At 37.7% G+C, this 12358-nt stretch overlaps 2 protein-coding genes across 4 annotated transcripts in view; one reads left to right on the top strand and one right to left on the bottom strand.

Annotated features, from left to right (window-relative positions):
• The window catches only part of LOC106091020 (uncharacterized), a 126244-nt gene that overhangs the window by 70706 nt on the left and 43180 nt on the right, over positions 1–12358 (bottom strand). The window lies entirely within an intron of this gene.
• LOC106091028 (transforming growth factor beta-1-induced transcript 1 protein) overlaps positions 1–12358 on the top strand; it is a 75005-nt gene that overhangs the window by 36230 nt on the left and 26417 nt on the right. For both annotated transcript variants that reach the window (XM_059366240.1, XM_059366241.1), the window contains exon 2: positions 6495–6713. In XM_059366240.1, coding sequence (XP_059222223.1) covers positions 6495–6713 — 219 coding nt within the window. The remainder of the gene's footprint in view (positions 1–6494; positions 6714–12358) is intronic.

Below are 12358 nucleotides of genomic sequence, written 5' to 3'. Positions count from 1 at the left end.
ATGTGATTCCTTTAGAAAGTGTTGTAAAAATTTTATTTTTATAGAAAATTTCTTCAAAATTTAATTCTATAGAAAATAAGATGACCTGGTGTTCTACGCCACCCTTAAGTGTTTGCGGTTCCTTTTTGACATGGTCCAAATTTGAAAATAATTTATATTTGTACTTAACTCTCAAATACCTATGATTAGAATCCCATATTTTCCTGTTTGGAATACATGTCCATTTGGGGCATAATTTTGGGATGGGCCACTCCCCGGGAATTTTTATATAAGTTTCGTATTGTACGCTCAAATTCCTTTGGTTTGAGCTCCATATTGTTCCGCTGGGTGTACATGTCCATTTTGGGCATAATTTTGGGGTGGGGCGACCCGCCTAGGAATAGAACCCAAATTTGTATAAAGTTTCGTATACTAACCTCAAGTACCATTTTTTTGAATCCAATACAGTCCCGATGAGACTACATGTCTGTTTGGGTTAGGGCGGGCCCCCTTGGACTTGACTACAAATTGTTATATAAGTTTCGTATTCTACCTTCAATAACCTTTGATTTGATACTCATTTTGCCGCAATCGGAATACATGCCAATTTTGTCTATTTTGGAGGTGGAGCAAGCCCCCCACACTTGGTATCAAATTGCTATATCAAGTTCGTACTCTACTCTTATCGTCACTCCTATCTCTACTCAATCGTTAGAATTTTGCTTAAATCGATGCAACCATCTGTAAGATCTCCATTTTTGAAAATTGAGGTTGGGGGGAGAGTTCGGGCGCACCCGCGAATATGATAAAATTGAGTTCTGTATATTCTGTGAGAGTTGCAAAAATATTCACATTTTGGGAGATGTTTTGGGGGTAGGCAACCCCTTATCACTTGAACCACATTTTTAATATCATATTTGTAGTCTATTTCCGAATACCTTTTATTTGAGTCTCATATTATCATGATCGCCCACTGTAGACGGTTTTGGTATTGGGGCGGCTCCCTTGGTAATTACATCGAATTTTTAATATTCGTTTAATACTCTCGAATACCTTTCATTGAGGAGTCATATTGTCCATTACGGCCCACTTTTGGTTTCATTTGAGTCTCATATTATCCTTTCATTTGAGTCCCATATTATCCCGATCGGTCCACTTTGATGCTAGGTGGTACTTTTTGGGCGGCGTGAGCTTGGGACGGCTCCCTATATACTTGGATTTAATTTTTTATATCATAATTATACTCAACTCCTGAATATCTTTCATGGGAGTCCCATATTGTCCCTTCGGTCCACTTTTGATTTTAAGCGGTTTGGGGTGATGCCCTAGGTACTGGTCCTGATCAGTCCACTTTTTATTTTGGGCGCAACTTCGTCGACCTCCTTGGTACTTGGGCCCAATTTTTAATACCATATTCGTATTTAACTCCCAAAACCCCTTTTTTTGATCCCCATATTGTCTGATACCCATATTGCCCAAAGCTGTAAAAGTGTCCTGTTGGGTTGTGTTTTTTGGGGGTGGGCGACCCCCCCCCCACCCCCGACACTTAGGGTGACATTTTTATCGATACCACACATTTTTTGCTGACTTTTTAAATGTTTTTTTTTTTTTTTTTGCTATACTATTCTTTGAATAGAAAGCATTGAACAATGGTCTAACACCGGACAATATCCTGCAATGGAATCTCAATAAGATTTTAAGACCAAAAAAGAAAGCGCATACAGACAAATAAAACTTTGACAACATTTCCTATAAAAATAAGTTTTTAACAAATTTTATTATAATAATTAAATTTTACAACAAAAAGAGATTGACAATACTGATGTGTTTTGTTGTTCTAAGCACTGATGATTAGTTTGTGTCGGACGGACGGACATGGCTAGATTGACTTAAAATGACATGACCATCAAGAATATATATAATTTATGGGGTCTCAGACGCATATTTCGAGGTGTTACAAACAGAATGACGAAATTAGTATACCCCCATCCTATGGTGGGGGTATAAAAAAAATATGCATAAAGGTGTATCAACAATAAATGTGTGTAAACGTGTTGAAAGTGCATGCATGAATTTTTACTCATCAATGTCATGAAAAGAGAAGAGAAGACGAGAATAATCAGTCTTTTGTGACATATTGAGGACATTTGTCCAAATTAAACAAATATGACAAAACCAAAAAGAAAAACAAAAAAAAAGTTTAAACAATTAAAGAAAACACCATATCTGTCGGTTGTCTCCTTTGTGTCAAGCTGACATAATAAATGGATGAATGGCCGAATGGGATGAGTGGTCTAGTGAATTGTCATTAAAAATTGAATTTTGAGTTACATTTGTGTAACATGAGTAGTGGTTTTTACATTTCTTTTCATTTTCAATTTTTTTGTTGGCCTTATTAACGTCTTTTAATTGTCAATTTATAAGTCATTATGTACATTGTACATTTATACTTAAATAAGCACCGAGTCAGTCAACCTCCCTCTAGGCTTGCCCATCCCATTTCATATCAATTCAAGACCTCCTGCCCCTACAATCATGGCATTCTTACGTTTCCTTTTTCGATTATTATTGACAATTTTATTTACATAGCGATAAGTAATGAATACTTACAGTTCCATAACGGTAAATATTTGAAGATTTTCCGACTGTTTCCTTTGTTTGATTATACAACGTTGTCATCAGAGCTGTATAATGGTTGCTATTGTTAATTTTAATGGCCATTAAAATGTAGTGGAAAGCAAAGGAAATGAACAAAACATTTTGTGCAGGCTGAATAATTCATTCAATTAAAAAAAAAAAACAAATTCAAGAAACTGAATATCATATAGCCTCCACAAAGTCAAATTTAAGCATCAACTATATCATTTAAAATTGGATTGTTTTACTTGATATTGAGTAGTTCTTATTTTATTTTTTGAAAAAATTTGAAATTTTGAAACGATTACTAAACTGACTTTGAGAAACCTTGTTACTTAGTTGAAGGAATAGGAAAGCCTTAGTGAGATTTAGATTAATTATGATGTATCTTTTTAACTCCCTAGCCGTCTTCAAGCGTTGAAACGTACATGAAACACATTTCATTTATTCTACACGCCTTCCAGTGTGCAAGGTCAAACGATATATTAATCAATCTTGGTGACTTTAATATGCCAGATATTAAATGAATGGAGAGTTTTAATATTTATAATTTTTTACCCAGTGAAATGAATAAGAGTACTGAAAAATGCATTGGTCCGTGTGGAAGACTTCTTGACCTCATATTCGTAAGTCATCCCCGCGATATATTGTTTTTTTCTTTTAACCCCATTACCCGTCCAGAGGATAAATATCACCCAACTATAAACCTTCAGATCCCTCTATTGTTCTTCTCTACATGCCATAGGAAATCATATCACAATAAGTCTGTATATTGCTTCCTAAAGACAGATTACGATAAATTCACTTAAATTCACTTCTGAGTTCAATGGACTGGAATACTCTCCATTCAATGAATGCTTTAGATGAAGTGCTACAAATGTTCTATAGTACTTTAAGATAAGATGTATCAGAAACTGTTCCAAAGAGAGTACCTTTTACGAATGTTGGTACTCCGTGGAATACTCCTGCGTTGTCGAAATTGAAGAACAGAAAGAATAAACTCTATAGAAAATTCCAAAGAAGTGGTTTAAATTTTGATTAAACGAACTATTCTGTAGCAAGGTCGAAATACACGATTATGAATAAACGACAGTATGGTTAGTACATAACAAAGATGCCACAGGACATTTTATCTCCACTCCTATGGGTGACCACCATCAATGACCTATTACGGATGCTGACTGAGGAGGGATTTGAACCAGTCTGCTACGCAGACGATGTTATAATACTTCTAAGTGGTAAGGATCCGAACGAGCTATGCAGAAGGGCCGAAAAAGTCTTGCATATGGTATATGACTAGGCTAGACCCAGAGGTCTCAATGTTAACCCAGAGAAGACTGAATTATTCCCGTTTCCGAGGAAGACGAAGGTGGGCCAATTTAAAGCACCACGTTTCCTCAATAAGACGATTTCGATATCTGAGAATTTCAAATATTTTGGTGTGATCTTGGACAGGAAACTGAATTGGAAGAGTCACATTCAGGAGCCTACTGAGAAGGCTTCTGATGTTGGGCACTATGTTGACAGGCTGTAGGCTGAAAATGGGGCCTGAATCCCAGGATAGTCCATGGGCTCTACAGAATCGTGAATCGTGATTAGACCAATACATACTTACGCGACAGTAGTTTGGTGGACTGCTATGCAGAAAAAGTGCAACATAAGGACCATACAACAGGCTCAGAGAACATGTTCAGAGAACATGTTGTCTTGGCTTAGGCGGAGCTATGAGGTTATTAGAGCATAGTTACTAAAATTTTAGATGGTATAATACTTCTAAGGGGTAAGGATCCGAACGAGCTATGCAGAAGGGCCGAAGGGTCTTTCATATGGCATATAACTGGGCTAGACCCAGAGGTCTCAATGTTAACCTAGGGAAGACCGAAACATGCCTGTTCACGAGGAAGACGAAGGTGGGCGAATTTAACGCACCACGCTTCCTCAATAAAACGATTTCGATATCTGATAAGGTCAAATACTTAGTTGTGATCTTGGACAGGAAACTGAATTAGAAGTGTCACATTCAGGAGCGTACTGAGAGATGGGGCCTGAATCCGAGGATAGTCCACTGGCTCTACAGGAGCGTGATTAGACCAATACTTACTTACGCCTCAGTGGTTTGGTGGACTGCTATGGAAAAAAGTGCAACATAAGGACCATACAACAGGTTCACAGAACATGTTGTCCTGGCATAGGCGAAGCGATGCCAAGTGCCCTAGTGGGCGTGGTCCTGGAGACTATTCCAGGTATCCGACCCATTGATTTACAGATTAAGTGTAAGGCAGCCACTGCGGCTATGAGACTTAAGGAGATAGGAGAATGAATTGAGGATGGGAGCAGTTCATACCATCGAGGTATAATCGTGGCGACGATAGGAAACCTGGAACAAAGGGAAGAGGTTTCCGATCGGATACCTGAGATGAACCTTGAAGTCGAGTGCGAGGCATTGCTACCATCGGCACTGTTTTGAACTGACGGAACCCTAGTATTGCCATCTGGAAGATCATGGATTGATCAAAGCTAGAGGACAGAGTGGGCCCGGAGGTCTACATTTAGAACCCAGGGACTGATATCCGTTTTAGACTGCCTGACCATAATACGGTCCTAGAGGCGGAGATCCGGGCGATCACGGAATGCGTGAAGTGGTGTGGTGCTTACGCGAGGACGTCGAGTGTGATCATCTTTACGGACAGTAAAATTGCCATAAGGACAGTAACAACCAGAACAGTAAGATCACGAACAGTCTTGCAGTGTAAGATGGAGATTAACGCCTTCTCTGAGGATGGCAAAATCCGCATCGTTTGGGTGTCGGGCCATAACGGAGTAAGGGGGAAATAAAAGGGCAGACGATTTGACGGTGAAGGCCAGAGGACTGCCGTGAATAAACTTGGTTGACCTGAAGCCTTTCGGGTCGACGCATTCCGATGCGAATGCGCATGCAACATTGTGGAACAGTGAAACAGTCGGGGGGATCCAGATCGTGAGAAGACGAGGCTATTACTGAAAGCAAGCCAGAAGAAGGTCAATAAAGCGCCTCGATTTTCTGCGCTCATTCTAATGTCTCTAACACAAAGTTTCGAAGTAAAACGCTAAACTTAATGCGTTTATCTTTTTCATTATTCTTTTTCTTCAGAAACTCAAAATTATTTGTGATGCTATCATATTTTTCCAATATACGAATTTTGTTTGTATTGTATTTTACATCTTCAACTACTTACTTAGTTTTCTTCTACCATTTTTTTTTGCTTTTCGCACAGTGTTAATTTTTTTGCTTTAACGCCTCTAAATCTCCCTTTCTGGAGGCGCCAGTCCCCCTACAATGCATTGCACTAGTGGGGTTATTTAACTGTCATTCTCTTTTAATAAATGGCTATCATTATAAGAAATTACTATCTTAGATAGGTTATCTGTGTTTATATTGTTTTTTGTTTGGTTTTTGCTTCTGATAATGAAAAAAGGGAAGAATGCAAACTATTTTTATGTAAGAATTTCAGCATTTCAATAGCTGCACTTCAGTCCGTCGGCCAAAAGAGCTCTTGATAAGAGCTGGCGCTGCAAAATAAAAACATACCATATTTAACATCAAGCAGAAGATTTTGAGATTCGATGAAAGGGGGAGGAGGGGCATGAGGACGTGCAATTAATTGTTGCTGGTGACTCATTTTGTTCTAACCAGTTGGGGAAACTAGAGACCATATTAGCATAGGCAAATTAATTTAATGATTTGCGACGTTTAACAGCAGGTTATGGGTTTGCAATTCCCATTAATTAAAGTGATAAAGTTTCATTTTATATATGAATTTATCTATAAACGATGATTTAAGCATAATTATTGTTTTTTTTTTATTGATTTCCTCATTTTGTTTGGTGTTTTTTTCTAGTCTGAATCAGTGTGTCACAGATGCAATGAAGTTATTACCCAGCGTATCATTACTGCCCTAGGCAAGACCTGGCATCCCGAGCACTTTGCTTGCAAAGACTGTCAAAAACCCATCGAAGAGGCCACATTCAATATACAAGAGGGTGAACCTGTCTGCTCGAAATGTTTTGTTACAAATTATTCTGGCACATGTCAAGGTTGTCATAAGCCAATTTTGGAGGTAAGTGCATTGGTATCTAACATATACTTCATAAAGTATATGTATATCGGGATGGTCCGCATGGGTTTGAATTCTGATTAGAAATAGAGTTTTTTCTGAGGTGCTCATTTTCTTAACGCTAGCGACATAAATGAGCCTGTTCTGCAAAGGGATGAGTTCAGGATCGAAATCCAAAAGGCGATAAGTACACTGAAAAAATTTGTATAATCACTGTTAATATTAGAACCGATGCTTTAACCAGTTAAAATGCGTTAAGTCTTCGCGTTCCGAATTTTGTTTACCCACCACCAAGGATATACACCATCATGTATATACACTACCATGTAAAACACACTGCTACAACAACAAACACACTGCTGCATCACCATGGATATGCAACGCCACAAAGGAGAATTTTTTTGCAAATTCAACCCATCAATTTTACCCTTTTGACGTTGAGCAACCTCGCTTGCTAGCTATATCTCTCGGAGACCTACGGTTCTTGTGTTCACCCTAGAAGAAGGTGGATGAGAAAAAACAGATAAATCACCGAACTGTACAAGACAGTTACAAGTAAAAGCGTGCTATGTTCGGCCGGGCCGAATCTTATATACCCTCCACTATGGATCGCATTTGTCGAGTTCTTTTCCCGGTGTCTCTTTTTAGGCAAACAAAGTAAAGAAAAGGATAAAAGAAAATAATTGCTATGCTATTGGAGCTAGGGTTGCCCAAAAAGTAATTGCGGATTTTTTAAAAGAAAGTAAATTCATTTTTAATAAAACTTAGAATGAACTTTAATCAAATATACTTTTTTTACACTTTTTTCTAAAGCAAGCTAAAAGTAACAGCTGATAACTGACAGAAGAAAGAATGCAATTACAGAGTCACAAGCTGGGAAAAAACTTGTCAACGCCGACTATATGAAAAATCCGCAATTATTTTTTGGGCAACCCAATATATCAAGCTATGGTTAGATTCGGACCATAATGGAATGCATGTTGGAATGAACATAGTAGAAGTCATTGTATAAAATTTTAGCCAAGTCGAAAAAGAATTGCGCCCTTTAGGGGCTCAAAAAGTAAAATAGGGAGATCGTTTTATAGGGGAGCTGTCTTAGGCTATAGACCGATTCAGACCTTACTTGACACGTATGTTGAAGGTCAAGATGGACAAATTTTACCCAAATCAGATAATAATTGCGCCCTATATAGGCTCAAGAAGTCATGATCCCAGATCGGCTTATATGACATCTATAACAGGTTATGAACCGATTTGAACCATAGCACAATTGTTGAAAGTCATGCATAATTTCAGCCAAATCGGAAAGGAATTGCGCCCTATAAAGGCTTAAGACCCCAGATTATGCATCGATTTTATCAATACTTGGCACAGTTGTTATACAAAGTTTACCCAAATCAGATAATAATTGCGCCCTATGGAGGCTCAAGAAGTCAAGATCCCAGATCGGTTTATATGGCAGCTATATCAGGTTAAGATCAGATTTGAACCATAAACTGCACAGTTGTTGAAAGTCATAACAAAACACGTCATGTAAAATTTCAATGAAATCGGATAGGAGTTGCGCCCTATAAAGTCTAAAGAACTCAAGACCCCAGATTATGCACCGATTTTACCAATACTTTACACAGTTGTTGAAAATCATAACAGAACACCTCGTGCAAAATTTCAGCCAAAGCGGATAAGAATTGCGTCCTCTAGTGGCTCAAGAAGTCAAGATTCAAGATCGGTTTATATGACAGCTATATCAGGTTATAGACCGATTTAAGCCATACTTGGCTCGGTTATTGGAAGTTGTAACGAAACACGTCATGCATAATTTCAGCCAAATCGGATAGGAATTGCGTCCTCTAGAGGCTCAAGAAGTCAAGACCCAATATCGGTTTATATGGCAGCTATATCAAAACATGGACCGATATGGTCCATTTACAATCCCAAACGACCTACACCTATAGGAAGTATTTGTGCAAAATTTCAAGTGTCTAGCTTTATTCCTTCGAAAGTTAGCGTAATTTCGACAGACAGACGGACGGATGGACAAGGCTAGATCGACATAAAATGTCATGACGATCAAGAATATATATACTTTATGGGGTCTGAGATGAATATTTCGGGGAGTTACAAACAGAATGACTAACTAGTATACCCCCATCATATGGTGGAGGGTATAAAAAGGACAGAAAAAAGAAACTAACGCACAAGACAAGAAGAAGAAACTCTCACCGACGAGAGTATAATTCAGTCAGCCATATCAGGCCTTTACAGAATCCCAGAATGACAAGAGGACTCAGTGTATGGAGGGAATCCAGGTACGGAAAGAGGTGTTCAAACATTATCCTGTATCTTCTTCTCGCAATAGCGGGCCAGTGGCTCCAGAGGTCCATAACCTAATTAGATTCCATATTAACCCATTTCTTAGTAATATCAAAAAAAAGGTATCTTGGAAAACAGGCACTACTCACATTTTCACCTACCATAAAAACTTTACTCTCAATCTCCAGACCCATGTATTTCCGTGCGTCTTTTCAAGTCTGATTGTCCATCAGACTGATTGTCTCTTTGTTTGGCCGTCGCCTGTCCATACCCCTTTCTATATTACCTGGTTCTTGTTCTAAATTCCACACTAAACTTTCCAACAAATTGCTATTAAGGACATATATTTTTGTGAAATATCTCGTCTTTGGTTAATTAGGGAGGAGAGTAGGTGTTATGGTAGCGTACAATCACATTCAATTAATTATATGGGGAATAAAATAAAAAAATACTTAAATTTCACTGGATATTAATTGCTGCTATTTAACCTATCGCGTAAGATTTCGCTTTACTTTAATTGCATTAATTAAGAAATTTCAAACTGAACGGCAAAATGAAGCACAACAACAAGTGTACAAAATTATTTTTAGTAGCATTTCAACAAAATAACGAGTAATAAAATAAGACATATCGTACAAATGGTCTGGACAAGATGAGTTCATCGTCGTTAAATGTTATCAAAATTGTTTCATTATTGTGGTAAAGAGCATTATCATCGTCGTCGACATCATCATAATCAACGTCATTTTTATCACTTTAAACAGCAGCATCTCACAATCTCTTTAGATTGCAAATAATCTTCAGTTTTATTTGGGCAAATTTGTTAAAATAATTAATTGGCATTTTTGTGATATGTTAAGATCATTACTCAAGAATTTTTATGAAAGAAACCTTTAATTTTTAAATTTATAAGAAATGCAGTCATAGAGGAAAATTTTGGAATTTTATAAAAAAAAAAAATGCAAAAAAAAATTAAAAACAAATTGTTTAAATTTTAGATTTCATATATGGGGCACCTTCGGAACAGTAATTGAAAACTCTTCTGACGGTTTTCATTTTTAAGTTATAAAAAATATTTTATATATTCTCTTTGCCTCACAAATCTTTAGAACTTTTCTACCCAAACTGTCAGTATAACTACCTTTCCTCATTGAATTCTAATATAAAATTTCTAAGCCCAAGTGACTCACATTTCATAGGAAAATCGTGAAATCTTTATTTACACTTGAATGCTGAATCCCCTTACTCCCTCACTCTCTAACAGCCCACACACACAGTCAGTCAAGTCAGTCCATTTAGCATGGCCTCTTCAATGCACAAAACAAATATCTTCATTTTAGTCTTACTTTGGAAATCGTTTAGATTGTTTTTTTTTTATCATCAAATATAAGACATAAGCCAATAAAAACAAAGACACACTAAACTAAATTGAATGAAAGACGAAAAACAAAAGCAAATCAACAATTGACAACAGAAAGCCAAGCAACCAACACACATCAGTCAGTTAGACAGTCAGTCAAATGTGGATGAAAAGGCTATAAAACCAGAACACAGTGTTTATAAAAAAATCTTGGAATACTTAAACGAAATTTCAGAAACACTTCGGAAAGGGACGAACAATGCAAATATTCCTTTGTACAGGGTAGCTACACGAAGTGTTACCAATTCAAACGAGCACATTTTTATACACACCACCGAAGGATGGGGGTATATTCATTTTGTCATTCTGTTTGCAACACATTGAAATATTCATTTCCTACCCTAAAAAGTATATAAATTCTGGATCAGCGTAAAAATCTAAGACGATCTAGCCATGACCGTCCGTCTGTCTGTTGAAATCACGCTACAGTCCTTAAAAATATAGATATTGAGCTGAAACTTTGAACGGTTTTTTTTTGTCCATAAACAGGTTAAGTTCGCAGATGGGTTATATCGGACTATGTCTTGATATAGCCCCCCTATAGACCGATCCACCGATTTAGAGTCTTAGGGCCATAAAAGCCTCATTTATTATCCGATTTTGCTGAAATTTGGGACAGTGAGTTGTGTTAGTCCCTTCGACATCCTTTATTGTTCGATGTCGCCGAATTTTGGTACAGTGAGTGAAGTTCAGCCCCTCGACATACTTCTGCGATATAACACATATCGCTCCAGATTTGGATAAAGCTGCCATATAGACCGATCTCTCGATTTAAGGTTTTGGGCCCATAAAAGACGCATTTATTGTCCGATGTCACCGAAATTTGGGGCAGTGAATTAGATTAAGCCATTCGACATACTTCTGCAATTTGGCACAGATCGGTTCAGATTTGGATACAGCTGCCATGTAGACAAATCTCTCGATTTAAGGTTTTGGGCCCATAAAAGACGCATTTATTGTCCGATGTCGCCGAAATTTGGTACAGTGAGTAAAGTTAAGCCCCTCGACATACTTCTGCAATATGGCAGAGATCGGTTCAGATTTGGATAAAGCTGCCATATAGACCGATCTCTCTATTTAAGGTCTTGCTCCCATAAAAGGCGCATTTATTGTCTGATATCGCCGAAATTTGGGGCAGTGAGTTGTGTAAGGCTCTTCGACATTTTTCTGCAACTTGACCCAAATCTGTGCAGATTTGAATATAGCTGCCATATAGACCGATATCTCGATTTAAAGTTTTGACCCCATGAAAGGCGCATTTGTAATCCGATTTCACTGAAATCTGACACAGTGACTTATGTTAGGCTTTTCGACATACGTATCGTATAGGGATGGGATCGGTTTATATTTAGATTTAGCTACTAAAAAGACCAATATTTTGTCATACACAGTTGAACAATGACTTATAAATATTTGGTCCAAAACGGAACATATTTCGATATAGCTGCTATGGGGCATAAATGTATGCATTTCTCACCGGATTTTGATGAAAGGTGGTTTACATATATATCCGAAGTGGTGGATATCCAAAGTTCGTCCCAGCCGAACTTAACGCCTCTTTACTTGTTTTTATGATAAAATATTTTGTATTGATTCAAATGGCAAAAATATGTGGAAGTTATCTACACTTCATAATCCATTGACTTTTGCTCAATATGAGCGCCTTTTGCATTGGCTATCGTTGTTGGCCCCCCAAACCGATGTGGGACTACGGCACGCCGTTCGGAGTTGGTTGCAAATAGAAGGTCCCTTAAACTTGAACCGGACATCACTCTTAATATGTGAAAAGTTTGCCGCTGTTTCTTAATGGAAAGTTCATGGGCAAATTTGCATTGCTCTGAGTCGGTCAATAATCTAGTTGCAAGCTGCACGAATGCAATCTGCTGGTATTTTGAGACATTTCCGTACAACGGCT

This window comes from Stomoxys calcitrans, chromosome 4 (genome assembly GCF_963082655.1).
Source record: "Stomoxys calcitrans chromosome 4, idStoCalc2.1, whole genome shotgun sequence".
NCBI lineage: Eukaryota > Metazoa > Arthropoda > Insecta > Diptera > Muscidae > Stomoxys > Stomoxys calcitrans.
This window is presented reverse-complemented; position numbering and strand designations above follow the sequence as displayed.